The sequence below is a fragment of the Anabas testudineus genome, chromosome 2 (assembly GCF_900324465.2).
Source record: "Anabas testudineus chromosome 2, fAnaTes1.2, whole genome shotgun sequence".
In the NCBI taxonomy this organism is placed as follows: Eukaryota; Metazoa; Chordata; class Actinopteri; order Anabantiformes; family Anabantidae; genus Anabas; species Anabas testudineus.
Genome location: NC_046611.1, coordinates 14,878,918 through 14,901,277, shown reverse-complemented (window position 1 = coordinate 14,901,277; position 22,360 = coordinate 14,878,918). Strand labels below are relative to the sequence as shown.

Below are 22,360 nucleotides of genomic sequence, written 5' to 3'. Positions count from 1 at the left end.
TCTGAATATGAAATCCTTTAATAACATTTAAACACAAGATGCATTAAGGAAAAAACAAGTTACAAGTTTTCAAGAAAAAAGGAAACTCAGCTGCTATAAATCAATCTTACAATTAGCAAAATGATCAAAGCGGTTTATTATTAAAGTAGCATGAAGAGGCCAGGGGGGCAAGACATAATACAGTACATCATATTATAGCAAAATCTTCAGAGAAAGAATTTGGCACAAAGAAAACAGCTCCACTTTAATGTGGCACTAGCAGACAGCAATTGCCAAAGAATAGATGGTACAGTAAATGTTCTATTAGTAATCAACAACTTCCTCTTTTTCTTTTTACCTAAAACGACGACTCACTCACTGTTTCCACTATTTAGTTATTTTTTTCTCTTTCCTGTGGACATGAATCATCAACACAGAGAGGGGTGTTAGTTCCACACAAAATCACATACGTGACCAGTAAATGATGGTCACCATATTATCTTCATAAAGTGTAAATATTGTACTTGGCTGCCCCTACTGTACATGTAAATAACCTAAATAAAGTAGGTTATGTTGGTTTGTATTATTTCCCTTGGTTGTTGTGGAATATAGTTACAGCTGGTTCATCAGTGTGTGTGTGGGGATGGGTAAATGAGAAGCAGTGTCAAATCACTTTGAGCACCAATAAGGCAGAACTCATATAAGTGCAAACCATTTACCATTCGGTTTCTATCTATGATTCTTATGGTCTCATGAGCAGAGTTACCAAGAACAGGTTGAAAAATTGAAAAGGTTGTAGTGGGCACAAACACTGGACTTGAAAAGACTAGAACCAAGTCTTGTGGACTGATGAGTCCAAGTTTGAGGTGTTTGGATTCAAAACATCATAAAGTACAGAGCTCCTGAAAACATAATCAGAACCCCAAGCATACTACAAGTTATTTTGAGAATAATACTCTGGTATACTCTCAGAGTCCAGCTCTATGTCCAGGTCTAAACACCAATGAGCTGGTGAAGGAGAACCTGAACCAGAGAGTTTGGCAGCACAGCAGACTGAATATCTGCAGAAGTAGTAGTAAGCCAGTCAAAACTTGGCCATTATTCTGTGCTAAAATGTAGTTAATGTTTAGTAAATAAATATATTTATCTTTAGCATTTTATGTGTTTGTGTATATTTGTTAATTTCTTTCCATTTGCCAAATAACTGTCTCCACAAATTAACACAATTCAGTAACTCTGAATTGTTAACTGCAAACTGAAATGAGTGTGTGGTCTTGTGACTTGGGAAACTGTGACGTGGACCTAAAAAGTGGGCTCCCCCAAAAGATCCCGTGTAATTTCATCTCTAACTGGGAATAAACTATCCACAGTGTATACAAATACACAAGGCTAAATGCATAACAAACATCAGACAAGTGAATAAGATGGAGTTAGTCCAAAAGTATCACATCCAGTACACTTACTGTACTGTATTGTACCCTGTTTCAGTGTACAGTGTACAGTGTAAACTCACTTGCACCCAGTCTATGTGACTGACTACTGGGGTGTGAAGGTTTTTTATTTTGTCCTAGTTGAAACATATTTGATTCAGTGCTATACAGTTTCTGTGTTGCACTCATTGTATTTGTTCTACAAATACACTATATATTCAAACTAGTTATGTTGTGTGTGTTGTGTTTGGACTGACATGGCCCCTCAGTGGTGAACATCTCACGTGGTTTGCAGTATTTTTCTGTATCTGTGGTAAAGGGCCCTTGTCTTTTTAGATTCTGTTCCTCCTCTGCTTCATCTTTATTTCTCTGCAGAACGTTGTCTTAACTGTTGCTGTATCAATTGAGAAACATGTCAACAGTTGCCATGTGAACGGTTGCTACGTGTGTCATGGAGACAAACAATGATGTCATTTTTAACCCTGTGGCTTGAGTAAGAGTTGCATTTGATGCATGGACTGAGAAAAGTCCAAATGCTGCTGAACGGCTTCGGTCTGCATGAAAAATCATCCTATTAAAGCAAATTCAAATAAAGCATCCAGCACAACATCATGATTAAAGTGTAGTTGTTTCTGCTAGATTTTCTTTGAGCTCTGTTTTGATCTTCCCTCGTCCTACCTGCGTTTCAAACACTAAACATGTTTAAATAACTGAACCACATTCACCTGATGAAACAGATCAAATGATACTTCATTACATTCTAACATTTAAACATGATAACGCTACAATAACTCCTCCGTCCTGAGACTTCCAGTCATTTAAGTTGATTATGATGATCCTCTGCTTGTCTTACCTTAAGTGGTTTGGTGAAGGATCTCGATCCAAACCAGCTGAAAGAAAAAATGAGGGAGTATCTTTATTTTTGTGATGTGATTACTGTGAAATATTTTTTAGACGAGTAGAAAAGTTTGTCTCACCACTCAAAGATAATCAATGTACTGACAAGCAGCCCAATTCCCAGGATCTTCACTATAAATTGGAGACCGATCAGATTTGTACCTGTAACAGAACAGCACGATCAACTTCCATTTAGTTCTGATGGAAAATCACATTGAAATCTAAAAAAAATAATTATATCTACAGTACTGTGCAAAAGTCTCAGGCACCATTTGCTTTGTTCTTTTATGAACAATGACCAGTATTTATTTCTTTGCCTTTTCACAAAAAACATTTTTGGTCAAGCTTCTTTAGGCTGAAGAACCAGCTTGGGATCCACATGAAGCTGCCAGATGCTGAACCAGGACCTTGTTGGACTTCTGATCTCTCAAAGAAGAAACTCTGGGAAACTTCTTATCAGATCTTCCACTTCTGTTTTTGTCCTTCGACTTTCCAGATTCCTCTACAGAGGTATTACTTATTATTTATCACTTTAACCAACATAATGTTAAAACAAACATGTTTATTCTGATATTTTATTCCTTTGTACACTAGCTGTATTCTAATAACGTGACTACAATATAAATAGGTACATAGTTATAATAACACTGCCAAACCAAAGAAAAATTCAATAAGACTTTTGCACAGTACTGTATGTATATATAAATGAATAAATAATAAAAAAATCTTCTCTTACCTCTAAACATCAGCTGATGTCCCACTGACAGTTGAATGTCCAGATCATTTCTGCACCCACAATAGAACAATCTGTCTCGATCACTGTTCGTCACTTTGAAACTATAAACCTGTTTATCAGCATTGATCTGTTCTAATTTGCCGTCACTGATCAGGAACCAAACAAATTTAACAGGGTTTGCTCTGCAGGAGCAGCTCAGGTTCACCACGCTGCCAACTGATACTGGATCAGTGGGACTGATCAATGAAGTGTCTCTGGGAGAGTCTGGAAGATTTGGCATGTTGGTAGAAGAAAATATTATTTTATAAATTACAGATTTTTTAACATCAGACAAATTCAACTAATACTGTGACACCCTATTGATACGTTTTCTCTTGATCTCTATTGATGCAACTCCACGTTTTAGTTTCACAACATGCTCAGCACACAAGCACATTTATCAATATTTAATACATTTATGTATCATCAGCAAAATTAAGCTAAATTTAGCGACATCTTACATGAAACACTGAGAGTCACTTGCGTCTCTGCTGTCCTGACGTCTCTTCCTTCATTCACAGGATATGTGGCAGAACAGCTGATGTTGTATCCATCATGTTTGTCTGACAGAGTGATGGTCTCCTGGATTTGAGTTGTAAAGGTTCCATCTGTGTTTTCCTCTCTGTTGTTGTGAGGGTCTTGTTGGAGACTCCAGGTGAGTTTAGGAGGGGAGTGTGGACAGGGAGTGAAAGCTGAGCAGCTGATAGTGACAGACTCCTTCTCCTTCAGATCACCTGAGACTTTAATTTTGGGACTCGGAGGGAAATCTGTGGTTTCAAATCACACATTTTACTAATTTATCACAGATAACATATTATACACTATATATACACACAGTGGAAGTGGATATCTTCATGAAACTATGTAATAAACTTTTTTACCTTTTACTGTTATTTGAAGAGGATCAATAACAGCTGTTGCCATGACTGGTCTGTTCTCAATTCTGAAGTAGTATGTGTCTGTGTATGTTGTTATTAAATTAGAAAATAGAGTGGTGCAGTTTTTCTGACTCAGGTTTCCAGTGATCTTCATTGGATATTTGTTAACTGTCCCACTACTGTTGAAGATCACCTGGTTTGGATGCTGGTAAAAATCTGATTCATGTTTCATCCACACTCCGAAGGTAGTTCTTGTGCTGATAAATTCCTCTTTAGTTCTAAATTTACACGGGATCATCAAACAAGATCCACTCAGTGCTTCCATCTTCTGTGGTGCAGTGATGAAGAGGCCTGAATATTGATCACAACCAGCCAAAGCTCCTGTAAATGCAAAGTCTTTATAAACATGTTTTTGGAAAATCAGCATCAAGACAAAGTTAATCATTAAATAAAAACATTTGCCCTGTAAACAGTGTCTATACTGTAAATACATAACATTTAATTTTATATTCACCACATGAACAGTTAGAAAATGTTTCTATATCTGTCGTTCTAACTTTGTTTCTAAATGAAGTTCACACTGTAAATAAATTGAGTAAAGAAACAAATGAATGAACAAACAGCTCACCTGAAACAAAGAGGAGGCTCAGTAACACGCTGCCCATCTCCATATTCACACTCACAGACCTGTTCTCCTGAAACTTAATGAAATGTTCCTTTACACTTGTTTTCATCTGTCATTTACAGAGTCTTTGCAAAGTGTTCACTGTTTATAAAGCAGCTTCCTTAATTCATATTCATACCGGAACATTTAACACTTACGTGTTTTACTGACTTCTGTGTTTGTATCAATTCTGCACAGTTAAATGTCTGTATGAGCAAATATAATTTATATCATGATAATTTCTGACAATAAAGCCTCTTCGCAAAATTCCTAACCTTTAAATCTCTAGAAACAGTTTTTGGTCTGTACTATTTAACAATGAAATTAGACTGATTAGTTTATGGATGTATTGAAAGGTTTATCTGACCACTCAGAAATGATCAACGCACTGACAAGTGGCACAATTCCCAGGATTATCACTAAAATTTGGACACCAATCTGATTTATAGCTGTAACAGCATGATCAACTTCCATTAAGTTCTAATGGATGATGTTATGACACTGAAACATAAAACAATTACTGTTGTTTACTCCAAAACCATAAACCTGTTTATCATCTTTGATCCGTTTTAATCTGTCATCACTGATCAGGAACCAGACACTTGAAGCATCACTGGGAGACTCTGGAAGATTTGACATGTGGGGAGATTTTGGAGGAATCAGAAAATATTTGTAAGGAGAGAAAAAGATAGATATTTAATTTCCATCTGTGTTTTCCTCTCTGTTGTTGTGAGGGTCTTGTTGGAGACTCCAGGTGAGTTTAGGAGGGGAGTTTGGACAGGGAGTGAAAGCTGAGCAGCTGATAGTGACAGACTCCTTCTCCTTCAGATTGACTTTAGAGATTTTAATTCTGGGACTCTGAGGAGAATCTGTCACCAAAGATAACAGAACATCCTGGTTTAAAACAGTGTTGAACATCTAATTATTATATTTTCTAATAAAGAAAATTCTCAGCAGAATTGAACTTTCATTCAGAACATTCAAAGTAAAAGTGATCACAGGCGGCTTCTGTATCACCAGGACAAAAGACAAAAGAGTTTGTCTAGTCTTCTCTGTGCTGGACCGTCGACTGAACTGGCACCGCAGTCACAGTCCTTGCTATTGATGTCTCTCTTCAGTCTGGATCTGGAACCTGTTGTTTAGGAGCATCATCTTCTCACTGTGTGTGATTTATTTGCTGTGCTGTTATTATCTCGTTTGATTTGGTTTGATGTCACAAGACGATCAGTTGTGTAAAATTTTCATATTAATTGGATTTGATAAAATATCACCCAACCAAACGTGGGAACATTTTTTTCATCCTTGTGAGATTACACAAAGTAATATCATGTTTTATTTACATGTCAGGAAATAATTTCCTGCTCTGGTCTTAGGAAGAGAAACAGCCAGCACAGAGTGGAGTTACTGTACTGCTCAAAATGGCTGCAACATGTCATTTGTGAAGAACTCAGTTGCATGTTACAGTAGACAACTGCCATTAACTTGTTTTATGTTATCTATATCATGTTATCTATCATATTTATCTATCATATGAATAAATTAACCACTGAGTCACTTTATAAAACCATTTCCACAAACACATTAGCAGAAATATTACTCTTTGACACTTCCAGCAGACACATATCAACATTAATATCTAATTAGAATCATATGTCTGTCACGACTTCTTGTTGAACATACTTTTATTTTGAAATGCATGACCAACTTCCTCTCTGATTGTCCTGTCTTTTCACTAATCAGCCCCTCGATGTTGGAACTTGGACTTAGGACATTGAGGATTTATGGATTTTTGGATGTTTTGTATGATACCAACAAGGAGGAGAAACCAGAACTTTCTGAACTACTGAATATATTTAAAGTAATTGTGTTGAAATTGGTTCAGTTTAATTTAACAAAATGGGGACATCTGCTGCCAAATCTATGGTGTTACATTTAAATGGTGACAATAAATCTGAGACCATGATGAATGGGAATTAATGTGATGTTAATGTTGAGTATTTTTATTCCATTATGAAATCAGCTCACACTTTAACACTAAATCAGAATGAAAATAGAGTCAAGGTATTAAAATTACTTGCCTCAACACTTCTGCTTTCAAAGACTGATGTTGTTTCAAGCTGTTTGTTGAAGGTGTAACATGACTGTCATTGATAATAATTGGATTCCAGATTTCTCTGCTGATTTTTCTTTGTGTGAACTTGAACTGGACTGTCATCATGAAACACCATCTTCTCAGCTCACCTGCTGGTTTCCTCCCACCTCTGGACTGCTGCTGAACCAGCTGATGCTCAGAGCTGCCTCCACTCTCCCATTAAGCTAAATGATTTGTTCTGACTTGAGATGTACTACGCCTTCTTAGTTTCTAGTTTGCCATTTGAGCACGTCTCACTGTTTTCCTCACAACAAGCATCCTCCTGCCATGGCCAGCCCTTGCCCTCGTCTACACCCATCTCACTTATAATAAAGATTTAAAGCGTATATGTGGTGTCTTGATCCTTTACTGAACAATCTTTACATATCTGTAATAGATAATTCATAATTCACACAATTATACAATCATTTCTGTTAACTTAAGACAATGTCTCATATCAACAGTCTTCGCCTCTCTGAACATGAAATCCTTTAATAACATTTAAACATAAGATGCATAAAGGTAAAAACAAAACAAATCACAAGTTTCCAAGAAAAAAGGAAACTCAGTTGCTATAAATCAATCTTACAATTAGCAAAATGATCAAAGCGGTTTATTATTAAAGTAGCATGAAGAGGCCCGGGGGGCATGACATAATACAGTACATCATATTATAGCAAAATCTTCAGAGAAAGAATTTGGCACAAAGAAAACAGCTCCACTTTAATGTGGCACTAGCAGACAGCAATTGCCAAAGAATAGATGGTACAGTAAATGTTCTATTAGTAATCAACTAAACTTCCTCTTTTTCTTGTTACCTAAAACGACGACTCACTCACTGTTTCCACATAGTTATTTTCTTCTCTTTCCTGTGGACATGAATCATCAACACAGAGAGGGGTGTTAGTTTCACACAAAATCACATACGTGACCAGTAAATGATGGTCACCATATTATCTTTATAAAGTGTAAATATTGTACTTGGTTGCCCCTACTGTGCATGTAAATAACTTAAATAAAGTAGGTTATGTTGGTTTGCATTATTTCCCCTGATTGTTGTGGAATATAGTTACAGCTGGTTCATCAGTGTGATTGTGTCTGAGGATGGGTGAATGAGAATCAGTGTAAAATCACTTTGAGCACCAATAAGGCAGAACTCATATAAGTGCAAACCATTTACCATTCGGTTTCTATCTATGATTCTTATGGTCTCATGAGAAGAGTTACCAAGAACAGGTTGAAAGGTTGAAAAGGTTGTAGTGGGCACAAACACTGGACTTGAAAAGACTAGAACCAAGTCTTGTGGACTGATGAGTTCAAGTTTGAGGTGTTTGGATTCAAAACATCATAAAGTACAGAGCTCCTGAAAACATGATCAGAACCCCAAGCATACTACAAGTTATTTTGAGAATAATACTCTGGTATACTGTCAGAGTCCAGCTCTATGTCCAGGTCTAAACACCAATGAGCTGGTGAAGGAGAACCTGAACCAGAGAGTTTGGCAGCACAGCAGACTGAATATCTGCAGAAGTAGTAGTAAGCCAGTCAAAACATTATTCTGTGCTAAAATGTTGTTAATGTTTAGTAAATAAATATATTTATCTTTAGCATTTCATGTGTTTGTGTATATTTGTTAATTTCTTTCCATTTGCCAAATAACTGTCTCCACAAATTAACACAATTCAGTAACTCTGAATTGTTAACTGCAAACTGAAATGAGTGTGTGGTCTTGTGACTTGGGAAACTGTGACGTGGACCTAAAAAGTGGGCTCCCCCAAAAGATCCCGTGTAATTTCATCTCTAACTGGGAATAAACTATCCACAGTGTATACAAATACACAAGGCTAAATGCAAAACAAACATCAGACAAGTGAATAAGATGGAGTTAGTCCAAAAGTATCACACATCTAGTACACTTACTGTACTGTATTGTACACTGTTTCAGTGTACAGTGTACAGTGTAAACTCACTTGCACCCAGTCTGTGTGACTGACTACTGGGGTGTGAGGGTTTTTTATTTTGTCCTAGTTGAAACATATTTGATTCAGTGCTATACAGTTTATGTGTTGCACTCATTGTATTTGTTCTACAAATACACTATATATTCAAACTAGTTATGTTGTGTGTGTTGTGTTTGGACTGACATGGCCCCTCAGTGGTGAACATCTCACGTGGTTTGCAGCATTTTTCTGTATCTGTGGTAAAGGGCTCTTGTCTTTTTAGATTCTGTTCCTCCTCTGCTTCATCTTTATTTCTCTGCAGAACGTTGTCTAAACTGTTGCTGTATCAATTGATAATGGAGACAAACAATGATGTCATTTTTAACCCTGTGGCTTTAGTAAGAGTTGCATTTGATGCATGGACTGAGAAAAGTCCAAATGCTGCTGAACAGCTTCGGTCTGCATGAAATATCGTTAAAGCTAATTCAAATAAAGCATCCAGCACAATATCATGATTAAAGTGTAGTTGTTTCTGCTAGATCTTCTTTGAGCTCTGTTTTGATCTTCCCTCGTCATACCTGCGTTTCAAACACTAAACATGTTTAAATAACTGAACCACATTCACCTGATGAAACAGATCAAATGATACTTCATTACATTCTGACATTTAAACATGATAACGCTACAATAACTCCTCCCTCCTGAGACTTGTAGTCATTTAAGTTGATTGTGATGATCCTCTGCTTGTCTTTTAGCCTACCTTAAGTGGTTTGGTTTTATGTTGTCTATATCATAGATGTTTATCATGTTTTCTATCATATTTATTTATCCTATGAATAAATTAACCACTGAGCCACTTTATAAAACCATTTCCACAAACACATTAGCAGAAATATTACTCTTTGACACTTCCAGCAGACACATGTCAACAATAATAATAAGGTTATATATTACAGGTTAGAATCACTTGTCTGTCACAATCTTAGTCTGACTTGTTGTTGAACATACTTTTATTTTGAAATGCAGAACCGACTTTGTGTCTGATTGTCCTCTCTTTATATTAATCAGCCACTTGAAGTTGAAACTTGAACCTAGGACAATAAGGATTTATGGATTTTTGGATGTTTTTTATGGTACCAATAAGTGGTGGAGAAACTTTCTGAACCACTGAATACATTTTTAAAAGTAATTGTGTTGAAATTGGTTCAGTTTAATTTAACACAGTCAAAATGGGGACATCTGCTGCCAAATCTATGGTGTTACATTTGAATGGTGACAATAAATCTGAGACCATGATAAATGGGAATATAAGTAGTGTTAATGCTGCTGTTAGTTTTTTTTTTTGTTAGTTTTTTTTTTGTTCAAAGTTTCCATTATGAAAGATAGATCACAATTTAAGACTTAAGCAGAATGAAAATAGAATCAGGATATTAAAATAACTTGCCTCAACACTTCTGCTTTCAAAGACTGACGTTGTTTCAAGCTGATTAAGTGGTTTGGTGAAGGATCTTGATCCAAAACAGCTGAAAGATAAAATGACAGGGAGTATCTTTATTGTTGTGTTGTGATTACTGTGAAATAGTTTTTGAGACGAGTAGAAAAGTTTGTCTCACCACTCAAAGATAATCAATGTACTGACAAGCAGCCCAATTCCCAGGATCTTCACTATAAATGGGAGACTGATCAGATTTGTACCTGTAACAGAACAGCACGATCAACTTCCATTTAGTTCTGATGAAAAATGTTATCACATTGAAATCTAAAATAAATAATTATATATATAGTACAGTAAAGTCTCAGGCACCATTTGCTTTGTTCTTTTATGTTTTTTTATTACTGTGAACATATTTCCTATGTACACCAGCTGTATTCTAATCACGTGACTACAATATACATAGGTATATAGTTATAATAGCACTGGCGAATCAAAGAAAAATGTAATGGTGCCTAAGACTTTTGCACAGCACATTTATGTTTATATAAATTAATAAATAATGAATAAATAATGAATTAATACCTCCAAACATCAGCTGATGTCCCACTGACAGTTGAATGTCCAGATCATTTCTGCACCCACAATAGAACAATCTGTTTCGATCACTGTTCGTCACTTTGAAAACATAAACCTGTTTATCAGCTTTGATCTGTTCTAATTTGCCGTCACTGATCAGGAACCAGACAAACTTAACAGGGTTTGCTCTGCAGGAGCAGCTCAGGTTCACCACACTGCCAACTGATACTGGATCAGTGGGACTGATCATCAATGAAGTGTCTCTGGGAGAGTCTGGAAGATTTGGCATTTGAGGAGAAGAAAATATTATTTTATAAATTACAGAATTTTTAACATCAGACAAATTCAACTAATACTGTGACACCCTATTGATACGTTTTCTCTTGATCTCTATTGAAGCAACTCCACGTTTTAGTTTCACAACATGCTCAGCACACAAGCACATTGATCAATATTTAATACATTTATGTATCATCTGCAAAGTTAAGCTAAATTTAACGACATCTTACATGAAACACTGAGAGTCTCTTGTGTCTCTGCTGTCCTGACGTCTCTTCCTTCATTCACAGGATATGTGGCAGAGCAGCTGATGTTGTATCCATCATGTTTGTCTGACAGAGTGATGGTCTCCTGGATTTGAGTTGTAAAGGTTCCATCTGTGTTTTCCTCTCTGTTGTTGTGAGGGTCTTGTTGGAGACTCCAGGTGAGTTTAGGAGGGGAGTGTGGACAGGGAGTGAAAGCTGAGCAGCTGATAGTGACAGACTCCTTCTCCTTCAGATTGACTTTAGAGATTTTAATTTTTGGACTTGGAGGGAAATCTGTGGTTTTAAATCACAGGTTTTACTAATTTATCACAAAAACATATTATGCACTATATATACACACATAAGTGGATATCTTCATAAAACAATGTAATAAACTTTTTTTACCTTTTACTGTTATTTGAAGAGGATCACAAACAGCTGTTGCCATGACTGGTCTGTTCTCAATTCTGAAGTAGTATGTGTCTGTGTATGTTGCATTTACTCTTGAAAATAGAGTGGTGCAGTTTTTCTGACTCAGGTTTCCAGTGATCTTCATTGGATATTTGTTAACTGTCCCACTACTGTTGAAGATCACCTGGTTTGGATGCTTGTAAATATCTGATTCATGTTTCATCCACACCCCGAAGGTAGTTCTTGTGCTGATAAATTCCTCTAAAGTACTAAAGTTACACGGGATCATCAAACAAGATCCACTCAGTGCTTCCATCTTCTGTGGTGCAGTGATGAAGAGGCCTGAATATTGACCACAACCAGCCAAAGCTCCTGTAAATACAAACTGTTCATTAACACATTGTTGGAAAATCAGCATCAAGACACAAGTTAATCATTAAATAAAAACATTTGCCCTGTTAACAGTGTCTACACTGTAAATACATAACATTTCATTTATATGTCTGTCGTTCTAACTTTGTTTCTAAATGAAGTTCACACTGTAAATAAATTGAGTAAAGAAACAAATGAATGAACAAACAGCTCACCTGAAACAAAGAGGAGGCTCAGTAACACGCTGACCGTCTCCATATTCACACTCACAGACCTGTTCTCCTGAAACTTAATGAAATGTTCCTTTACACTTGTTTTCATCTGTCATTTACAGAGTCTTTGCAAAATGTTCACTGTTTATAAAGCAGCTTCCTTAATTCATATTCATACCGGAACATTTAACACTTACGTGTTTTACTGACTTCTGTGTTTGTATCAGTTCTGCACAGTTAAATGTCTGTATGAGCAAATTTGATTGATATGATGAGAATTTCTGACAAATTTTCTGAACCTTTAAATCTTTATCTTTAGTTTTTTGTTCTTACTATTTAACGTGCACCAATGGGAACATGGGTAAAGCACAGGTTAGTAACTTTTTGATATGTAAAAAACAAAAACCTGCTGCCATTCATCACTCTAACATGAGATAATGTTTTAAAATATATGTTCTTACTATTGTGTTTTGCTGACACAAAGAAACATGAAGTGGAAAAATAGAAGGAGAAATCACAAACATCCAGTTTGTCAGCTAGTCACATAAAATACGTACATCTGACCAAGAATGGCTTAGCCACTTTGATACAAAGGTTTAGAGCCTGCAAAAGGAGCAGCTGTGGTTTTTTATGGTTTCACTTGTGGCAGCTGTAGAGCTGGTAGATATAACACATTAATGCTAAAGATACACTAGCAGGTCTCACCCCCACTGCTCACATCCTGTGAGTGTTGTGTCGCCCGACTCACAGCATGTCTGAGTCCTCTCCATGTGCAACACATTAAAACCAGCAATGGTGCCTTTTGTGTCTCTCCTCTTTCTCTCTGTCGTCTTTATCACTCAGGCTCTCTGTGGTGGATCGTCCTGCTTTCTTGGGACCTTTAACCTTCTCTTGCTTGTTAGTGACTCAGTCCATACCGTTTGGACCTTGATCTTGTGCCCGAGGACTCTCAGATTCTTGCTGTCTGTCCTCTGTTTTGTTCCTTCTTCAGTCATGTTCCTCCCTCCTCTATACTCTCCTGTTGTAATTTTTTTGTAGTACTTTAGAAAGTTATAGTACTGAACTTCATTCTGTAGAAATAATGTAGAAGCACCTGAAGCGAGGAAACTAACTAAAAGTCTGTTTAAGCCGATGTGCAATGCTGATGCAGTAAGTGTTAAGCAGTGTATGTATGTGTATACTGTATAAAACATCTACAGCCCTGAGAAAAAGGGTTTTGTAGTGTAAAAAACGACATCAAGATAAATAATTTCAGAAGTTTTTCCACCTTTAGTGTGGCCTATAACCTGTGCACAGCCTTAAACTAATACTTTGTTGAACCATGTTTTGATTATATTACAGCACTCAGTCTTTTTGGGTAGGAGTCTATCAGCGCGGCACATCTTGACTTGACAATAGTTGCCCACTCTTCTTTGCTAGAACGTTTTAAATCTGTCAGATTACGAAAGCATCTTCTGCGCACAGGCCTCTTCAGATCACCCCACAGATCTTTAATCGGATTCAGGTCTGGGCTCTGGCTCAGCCATTCCAAAACTTTAATCTTTTTCTGGTGAAGCCTTTTTTTAGTTGATTTAGATGTATGCTCTGGGTCTGGTGTTCTTTTGGTGAATTTGAATGTGATTGCTTAATTCTGAACCCGGCCCAATTATAAGAGGGTTTCGGAGGTTTCAAAAGTCAATAAGTTAAACTCATCTTCCTCTTCTCTTACATCTTCATCTAGACTATACCTTATAGATTCTGTATGGAGTTCAAGTCTGGTGAGTTGGTTTGCCAATCAAGCTCAGTAATAAAGTAAACAGTGAACACGATCAGGAAACCAATTAGTGGCAGTTTTGGTTGTGGACAGATGTGAAGTCCTGCTGGAAAAGAAAACTGGCATCTCCATAAAGCTCAGTGGACTCTTAAAGTACTTAGTGGGCTTCAAGGAAAAATTGTGACCTGACTCGATGGAGAAAGAGTTAATATTGATTTTAAAGTAATTTTATTAACTTTTAAACAAAACAATGCTTTTGTTTAAACTTAACCAAGCATAGGAAGCTGGAGTTAAACATGCATCCGTGCTGTAACAGTTGTGCACTTTGTACACCCACCATCCACCCCATCCCCCACCCATCTCTTTGTGACGTTTAAGATGAAGTTGATAGTAAACTAAAAATAACACAGGCACCTAATATGTTTTCTTTCTACTATTTGTCCCTCAGGTCCAAATCTTCCTATAGTCTCATTACCAGAGGACAGAGAGCGAGATGTGCGTGTCTGTGAAAAACCAGCTAACCAGTTATTAAAACAGCAACATTGAAGACAAACCACATTCTGTCACAGTCAAAGCCCACATCTACACTTTGATGTCTCTGAATGTTGCTGCCCTCTAGTGAATAACAGCGTTCAGCAGAGCACCCGTACCTCAGTGTACTTAAAGTTCTCCACCACTGGGAGAAACACACCACGTCCTACTGCTTCACCAGCTAGAATAATCACAATAATCAGATTAAATAATTCACAAATGTTTATTCAGCCTAATACAGTCTCTCCAGGATGTTACAGACTTATTTATATGCCATTGTCGCCCAAAATACATGATATTGCTGAAACCTTTCTAAAAACAAAATTGCAATGACTGAGGTAGGAGCGACAGAAAATTGAGAAAATAAGCCACAATTTGTTTCTTTCATCACAACATGAACCGTGTTCTGACTCTTTTTTTCCAATGTAGTGTGGATCACAGCAGGTGTGACGCTGAAATCAAACAGATAAAAATAATCCTGTTTAAAACTTCTGAAGGAGAGAGGTGAGCTGCAACAAACATACATGAGACTGAAATAAAGTCTTCTTAGATTGTAGAGCTTTATTGATGAAACAACGTGCACAATTCACATTTCAGGATACAGAATTTCCAACTATGAGCATTTGTAGGTTTTGTCCAACAACACTCTCATAATCTAGATCAGGGGTGTCGAACTCAATTGCACAGGGGGCCAAAATCCAAAACACATTTTAGGTCGCGGGCCGAGCAGGATAAACATTTATTGAGCACACTAAAACTTTTAAAACTTAACTTTTTTTAACATAAACCTTAAATAACTTATACCATTTTGCTCTCTGTAAAAATATATCCTGGCTAAATTATACAAGTTAGAAATAAAGTAAACATTAAAAGAACAAATATTTAAATTTCTTTAATCTTATGTCATTTTATATGAAAAATAAACTTAAATTTTAAATATCCCAAAAGATTTTACTCTCCATAAAAATATATCCTGTCAAAATTATACAAATTCAAAATATGAACATGATCTCGCGGGCCGGATATAATTACACGCCGGGCCGGATGTGGCCCGCGGGCCTTGACTTTGACATATGGGATCTAGATGGTTCTTAGGGACTTAGATCAAAGCTGCAGGACAAGCAGCTTTTGGGTTTCCTGCATTGAACTGTAGCAAGATAAGAAAACTGTTTCAAGTATTAATGATAATATTAAGTATAACAGATAAATAAAAGTTACATGTTAAAAATCATGTCTTCTTCACTTGAGCGTAGAGATCCTCTGAGCCACCAGCAGTCTGGGTTAAGCTGTTTGATGTTTTGGACACTTTGATATTTGCATACACCACATCCTGCTGCTGTTCACTGTCCAGCACTAAATCTGAGGATGGTTCAGTTCTGGAGAAGTTCATGATAGTTTCTTCTTCTGTTGGTGCAACTACCTCATAAAGATCTTCACCTGCTGTACTCTGTGAAGAAATGATTGTAAACAGAATAATGTGATTAATTTAATACAACAATACAAAATCTTTCTTTCTGTGCAAACAATAATCTGAATGTCTCTTCTAACACTGGGCCTCAATCACAATCCATATTCGTAAGCAATTTCTTACCAAAGAGGATCTATTGTCCTATTCAGTCAAGTCAACTTCAGTATAACTCAATAAAGTTGTTAGAAACATATTCACAGTCCAGGACATTTAAATGTTTTCTCACCTGTGTTTGTTGTGAAGATGGACGTTTTGACTTTAACCACCTGAAAAATATTAGCAGGCTGTTCGATTAGTTGTTCTGGTACAACAACAATAATATTAAGGATGATGATGATTCAGTGTTTATTAAACACATTTCAACATCTCTGTTTGCTTTGATTTGAAAACACAACCAGAACACATGTTTGGTGCTGTCAAAGTTAAACCTTAATTATACAGGGAACCAGAATTGGTAACTTTTGGGTCATCAAAAGGGGCCAGAGCTGCTGTTTGAATAGTAAAGTTGTACTTGAATTGTAAAAATAAGTTACAAATTAGTTCTAGATAGCTGTTAAGGCTGTTAGTGAGTTATTCCACAAGTGTTTCAGGTTTCAAGGTTGTCTAAGTAAATAGACTGGACCCGACTTCTTCAACAAAGAACACAATTGTACACTAAGAAATTTGCACTTATAAAAGTAACAAAGCAAAAAAAAGAAAAAACTTTCCACTGTGGAATAATCAACACAAACCTGAATGAAACACAAACCTGAGCTGTAAACAAACAAATACTAATAAACAATCAGGGTGATCAACGTCTTAGCTGTTAAAAATAGTAGCTGATGATCTGGAAGTGCTATTTATTTAAGATACTTACCAAATAGAAACAACCACAGAGAAAAATATAATAACCAGAATTATTCCTCCAACAACTGCACTCCATAGAAGTTGCCATTCTGTCCCTACAGAAAGAAAAACATAAGTGAAGTCAACAGAAATCACGGTTGTCACCAGTCTTTAGTGTAAATTTTATTTGGGCCTTCTAGCATTGTGCAAACATAGGCTGAATGCCGTATGACATCAAACGACAACAGAAGCTTGTCCATGTCAGATACGATCTCACTTTAGGAAAGGGGGGGAGGGCACGTGCAGATCATATAGGAGATATGACGTGATGCATGAAGTTAAAATCACAGTGTTTTGTTTTACTTTAACGCAGCAAATGTCACACGACAGAAACATCGTCAACACACCCACTCGTAGTGAATTCTCTTAATAATTACCTGTTTTATTTATACATTAGCTCAATCAGATCTTACATGGACCTTGTACTAGGGAAATTGCTGAGTGAAGTCTGTTGTTTGTCAGCTGTTTAGGACATTTGTATCACCAAGAACACCTCCAGGTAAATGTCAAGATAAGTCCAGTCCTGTACGCAGTACGTCCTTATGTGTGGAGACACGATGTAGAAAAAATCATATTATCCCAGCAGAACACTTTTAGTTAGAAAGCTCCACATAGAAGTCTAAGCTTGAAATGTTTCTTTTTGTTAAAACTTGCAACTGTAGCTATCCCCACCTTCAGAGTTGTATGTCTTCAGTGTGCACGTACTGGTCCTACCCAGTTATTTTTATTTAATTGTTATTGTTCTTTTTTCTCTATCCTCTTTCCACTCACCCCAACTGGTCAATGCATATGACCCCCACCCAGAGTCTGTTTCTCCTGGAGGTTTTCTCTGTTAAAGAGAGTTTTTCCTCTCCACTGCCATCAAGTTATGCTCAAAAAGGATTTGTTGACTTGTCACTCAATATATTTGTATATGTTTTCCACATAATTAGAATTGTTATTATTATTTCCACATAATTCTGTGAGGTCTTCACCTTACTTTATGAAGTGTCATTAGATGACTTCTGTTGTGATTTGCAACAATATGAATTATTTCTTGTTGACAATTCTTTGCTTTGTTTCTTGAGTCCAAACTTTATAAAGATACTTTGTCTTAACCATTTCCTTCTGTGAAAATTTTATGTAGGTTTCATGCTCTACTTGTCCTATTTACACACAATAATCCCAATTCAGCAACAGAGTTGTTAGATAAGTTGCATCCTCTAATGGATGCAGAGCAGTTCAGTATTTACCTTCAATATTCAGGTGGATCTCTGGTGATCTCTGATTACCAAGCTTATTAGTGGCCACACAGTAATAAACTCCTCCATCTTTTACATTCAATCTGTAAAAGTCTCCTTCAGATACAGTCTTGTCTCCGTCTGTGCTGATCTTGAACCAGGTGAAGCTGCTGACAGGAGGCTTGGCTCTGCTGGAGCAGGTCAGGTTCACCCAGCTACCTGCTGACACCAAACCTGATGGACTGATGGAGGCTGAGGTGTCCTTGGGGGCATCTGAGGAAAATGTCACATGAAGTGTGTTGATTAAAATCAGCTTCATGTGCTGACAGGATCCAACAACAAACTCTGGTTGTCTTACATGAAACACTGAGAGTCTCTTGTGTCTCTGCTGTTCTGACGTCTCTTCCTTCATTCACAGGATATGTGGCAGAACAGCTGATGTTGTATCCATCACGTTTATCTGACAGAGTGATGGTCTCCTGGATTTGAGTTGTAAAGGTTCCATCTGTGTTTTCCTCTCTGTTGTTGTGAGGGTCTTGTTGGAGACTCCAGGTGAGTTTAGGAGGGGAGTGTGGACAGGGAGTGAAAGCTGAGCAGCTGATAGTGACAGACTCCTTCTCCTTCAGATTGACTTTAGAGATTTTAATTCTGGGACTCAGAGAATCTGTGGTACAGTAAAATTACAATAAAAACTGACATGAGTTAATAAATATTAGGGATATTTAAAAATGTAGAAATATGTAAGGATTATTGAACTTTCAGTCAAACATTTAAAATAAAGATTGATCGCAGGCTGCTTTCTGTATCGTTCTAGCAGAGCTGTTGATAATCCTACATTAATGATTTGGTTTCACAGTTAAGGATGAGTTAATGAAACAAGACTATTCAGTATACAAAACAAATAAAACATTTATACCTTTAACATTGATTTGAAGAGGATCACATTCAGCTGTTGCTCTGAATGGTCCGTTCTCGATTCTGAAGTAGTATTTGTCTGTGTATGTTGCGTTTACTCTAGAAAATAGAGTGGTGCAGTTTTTCTGACTCAGGTTTCCAGTAATATTTATTTGATATTTGTTAACTGTCTCACTGATGTTGTAGATCACATTGCTTCGCTGCTGCTGCAGAAAATTGAAGTTACTTTTCATCCACACTCCAAAGGTGGTTCTTGTGCTGCTAAATGTATTTTCTGTTTTAGTATTCAAAGAACTGAATTTACATGGGATCATCAAACAAGATCCACTCAGTGCTTCAATCTCCTGTGGTGTAGTAATGTAGAGGTCTGCTTTCTTGGGACAATCAGCCAAAGCTCCTGTAAATCCAGACTAATGATTAACAAAATGTAGCAAAATCACCAAAGGCCAAGTTCAGCTTCTTTCCTTTTAAAAGTTTCAATATTCAAAATTTCACTTTACAGTCAGAACATGAACAGTTAGAAAACGTTTCTCTATCTGTTCTTTAACTTTGTTTCTAAATGAATTTCACACTGTAAATAATTTGAATAAAATTACAAATAAGTGAACAAACAGCTCACCTGAAACAAAGAGGAGGCTCAGTAACATGCTGACTGTCTCCATATTCAACCTCACAGACCTGTTCTCCTGAAACACAATCAAATATTTTTTGTCAATTGTTTTAATCATGCCATTTACAGAGTTATAGTAAAGCATTCACGTCTTTTAAAGCAACGCCTCTATTTTAAATTCACATAGGAAACTGAGCCAGGGTTTACATATATTTAAATCTCTTGATTCTAATATTTGTAGAAGTTAGAAATTAATTTAAATAAATTTAGCATTTTGTTCAAGTTTTTTTCTGTTCAAATGCAATTAAATTATAAGGTGTCTGTGAGAACTGTGCATGAAGATTAACACGTTCACTAAAAGATAAATATATTTATTTCCTGATAAGTAAAAAGCAGTGAAAACAATTTCTTACCGAATGTGACCATATCTACACAAGGAGAGTGAGAAGTGAGTGTTTAGTTGAAACATGCCGGATGTCATGTGACACCCCCACCCCCAACCCAACACTTAAGATAGTTGACAAAACAGTTTTGACAGTTCATTTCCTGAGGAAGTTAGATGTCATGACATCTTTAAACATAGTTATTAACCCATAAACTGCAGGTTTATAGGTTCTATACTCTGCTCACATCCTTCGAGTGTTTGCCTTGTCTTCTCTGTGCTGGACCACTGCCTCTGCTTGTCTTTCTTTCCTATTTTTATCTCCTTTGATTTGACATCACATATTCAGGAGACGTAACATTTTAACAACAATTTTATTAATTGGATTTGACAGAACAATATCACCCAAACAACTATGAGGACATCTTGTTCATCTCTTTAAGACTATGTGTACAAAGTAATGGCATTTCAAATGTACATATGAGGGAGAATACTGGACTACTTTCTATGTGTGGTATACCAAATTAGACAAAACATAAAATTGTATGCAAGTGTATTAATTGTGTTAATATTTATGATGATGCTTTTATCACTACCTGTTCTGTTGTGTCATGAGGAAATGAAACAGCACACACACAGTGGTGTCACTGTTCCACCCAAAGTGACTTCTACAAAACCGATGCAAGAAGTTATTTTTGTAGAACTTGTGTTAGTTGCTAAGTGCAAATGCTTAATTGAAGCATTTCTTTGTAGCAGAAAATGTTTTTATACAACTATAACATATGAATCTTTTCTCCATTGACTTGGCAGCAATTGAGTGATGTTTAAGATGTGTTCATCAAGAAAAATCATTACACCACACACATTATGGTGAAAATAAAAAGTCTAGAATACACAAGCATAGACAAACAAAACAACATTTAGATTTAATTTAGCTCACTATGTCTGCTTTTATAATTTTTATTGGAGTCCCTATACATCCGGATCCGATGCGACAGAGTTGAGGGTTGAAGCTTTAAACCTGATGCAGCAGCCACTGGAAGCCTGGAAGCAGACCTATGAACTGTGACCTTTTGTCTGCTCAGAAGTTAGAAGTGCTGCTGTATTGTTCACACTGGACGTCCTGTCAGTAGAGCATTGCAGTGATGTGAGAGGTGACTAGTGCCTGTAGGAGGAATTGGATAAGACGTGCAATCGTAAGGTTTGACATCTCAGATGATATGAAAGACTATTCTTCCCTGTAGCTGCTGGGCTTGGAAATAATCAACTGTTTTTTGCTGCCACCAAGTGAACACAAACTATTACCAGTGTGTTTTGTAGTGTTTGTTTTTCTTTTTAAACATATTTAAATATATTTTGTGTAGAATTTACAGAATTTCAGAATTCAAATGAACAACATGAACAGTAACAGAAATGATAACTCACTGTGTTTTATAGGAAACAAGCTGACATTCATTATTTGATTTGTCAGAGGAAAAAATAAAAGGTCTTCAACAGAACAGCTGTTCAACAGAAAGATTTAGATCCAGTAAAATCTGCAAGAACTGATTTTACACATAAGCTGTAATTAAGTAAAGAAAACAATTACAAAATAGGAAACTGTTATAAATATAAATACTGTACAAAGTTTATCTCGATTTGTGTTTGTGACTATGTGTAACATGGACACCTTCACTAAAGTATATACAGTTGTGTTCAGAATGACAGCTGTGTGTATAAAAGTTAAGCTCAACATCCTCATAATGGCTTTTTTTTCCAGACACACAAATGCATTGGGGAACTCTGCACATTCAACTCCAAATCAAGAAAGTAAAGAAAAAGGAATATTACAATAATATACACCCAAGAATGGCTAAGAACAAATCATTGGACTGTTCTGAAGTGGCCTTCTATGAGTCCTGATCCAAATCATGTTAAACATCTGTGCAAAAAGCTGAAACATGCAGTTTGGAGAAGGCACCCTTCAAACCTGAGACAACTGGAGCAGTTTGTTTATGAGGAGTGGAACAAAATACCTGTTGACAGGTGTAGAAGTCTTGTTGACAGTTAGAGAAATTGTTTGATTGCAGTGATTGCTTCAAAAGGTTGTGCAACAAAATGTTAAGTTAAGGTACCATTGGTTTTGTCCAATATATATATATATATATATATATATACTTGTGACAAATATCATTTTTGTTTTTCATGTAACTGGTTACAAAAACAGCAACAGTTGTTTTATGAAGGACTCCAACTCTGCTGATACAAAAGACGCAGCAAATACTATTTTACAACAGGACAGTTTCAGACAGTAGGGTGAGTTGTATAACAAGGAACCAAGAAGTTCAATGTGAGTTTTGAAGAACTGTGTATTGTCTGACCAAACTCCTAAT

At 36.4% G+C, this 22,360-nt stretch overlaps 4 protein-coding genes and 1 long non-coding RNA gene across 6 annotated transcripts in view; 2 read left to right on the top strand and 3 right to left on the bottom strand.

The window, feature by feature from the left end:
* Positions 1–22,360, top strand: part of LOC113163505 — a 1,294,879-nt gene that overhangs the window by 935,894 nt on the left and 336,625 nt on the right. The gene's annotated exons all lie outside the window — the stretch shown is intronic.
* Positions 1–22,360, top strand: part of LOC113163500 (NACHT, LRR and PYD domains-containing protein 12-like) — a 664,684-nt gene that overhangs the window by 429,949 nt on the left and 212,375 nt on the right. The window lies entirely within an intron of this gene.
* Positions 2,203–4,630, bottom strand: LOC113163564 (myelin-associated glycoprotein-like). Its single transcript, XM_026362312.1, has 6 exons — positions 4,588–4,630; positions 3,963–4,340; positions 3,543–3,848; positions 3,043–3,306; positions 2,387–2,468; positions 2,203–2,299 (listed from the first exon to the last, which is right to left on the bottom strand). The coding sequence occupies exons 1-6, from the start codon at positions 4,628–4,630 to the stop codon at positions 2,224–2,226; spliced, it is 1,149 nt and encodes a 382-aa protein (XP_026218097.1). The 3' UTR covers positions 2,203–2,223.
* On the bottom strand, positions 7,510–12,334 carry LOC113163587 (myelin-associated glycoprotein-like). The gene is made up of 7 exons (XM_026362344.2): positions 12,228–12,334; positions 11,635–12,012; positions 11,215–11,523; positions 10,712–10,978; positions 10,308–10,389; positions 10,139–10,217; positions 7,510–7,623 (listed from the first exon to the last, which is right to left on the bottom strand). The coding sequence occupies exons 1-7, from the start codon at positions 12,331–12,333 to the stop codon at positions 7,573–7,575; spliced, it is 1,272 nt and encodes a 423-aa protein (XP_026218129.2). The 5' UTR covers position 12,334; the 3' UTR covers positions 7,510–7,572.
* Positions 15,711–17,874, bottom strand: LOC113163606. Its single transcript, XR_003298914.1, has 3 exons — positions 16,833–17,874; positions 16,203–16,242; positions 15,711–15,955 (listed from the first exon to the last, which is right to left on the bottom strand). It is a non-coding gene; the product is annotated as an uncharacterized LOC113163606 (long non-coding RNA).

What these genes read in the sequence shown, in the direction of transcription:
- LOC113163564 (XM_026362312.1), bottom strand. Translation starts at nt 4,630, where the DNA reads ATGGAGATGGGCAGCGTGTTACTGAGCCTCCTCTTTGTTTCAG. An exon ending in TCTTCAAATAACAGTAAAAG is followed by an intron (nt 3,849 to 3,962) that starts GTAAAAAAGTTT and finishes TTGAAACCACAG; the next exon opens with ATTTCCCTCCGAGTCCCAAA. An exon ending in ACATCAGCTGATGTTTAGAG is followed by an intron (nt 2,469 to 3,042) that starts GTAAGAGAAGAT and finishes GTTCTGTTACAG; the next exon opens with GTACAAATCTGATCGGTCTC.
- LOC113163587 (XM_026362344.2), bottom strand. Translation starts at nt 12,333, where the DNA reads ATGAAAACAAGTGTAAAGGAACATTTCATTAAGTTTCAGGAGAACAGG. An exon ending in GAGCCTCCTCTTTGTTTCAG is followed by an intron (nt 12,013 to 12,227) that starts GTGAGCTGTTTG and finishes TTGTATTTACAG; the next exon opens with GAGCTTTGGCTGGTTGTGGT. An exon ending in ACATCAGCTGATGTTTGGAG is followed by an intron (nt 10,390 to 10,711) that starts GTATTAATTCAT and finishes GTTCTGTTACAG; the next exon opens with GTACAAATCTGATCAGTCTC.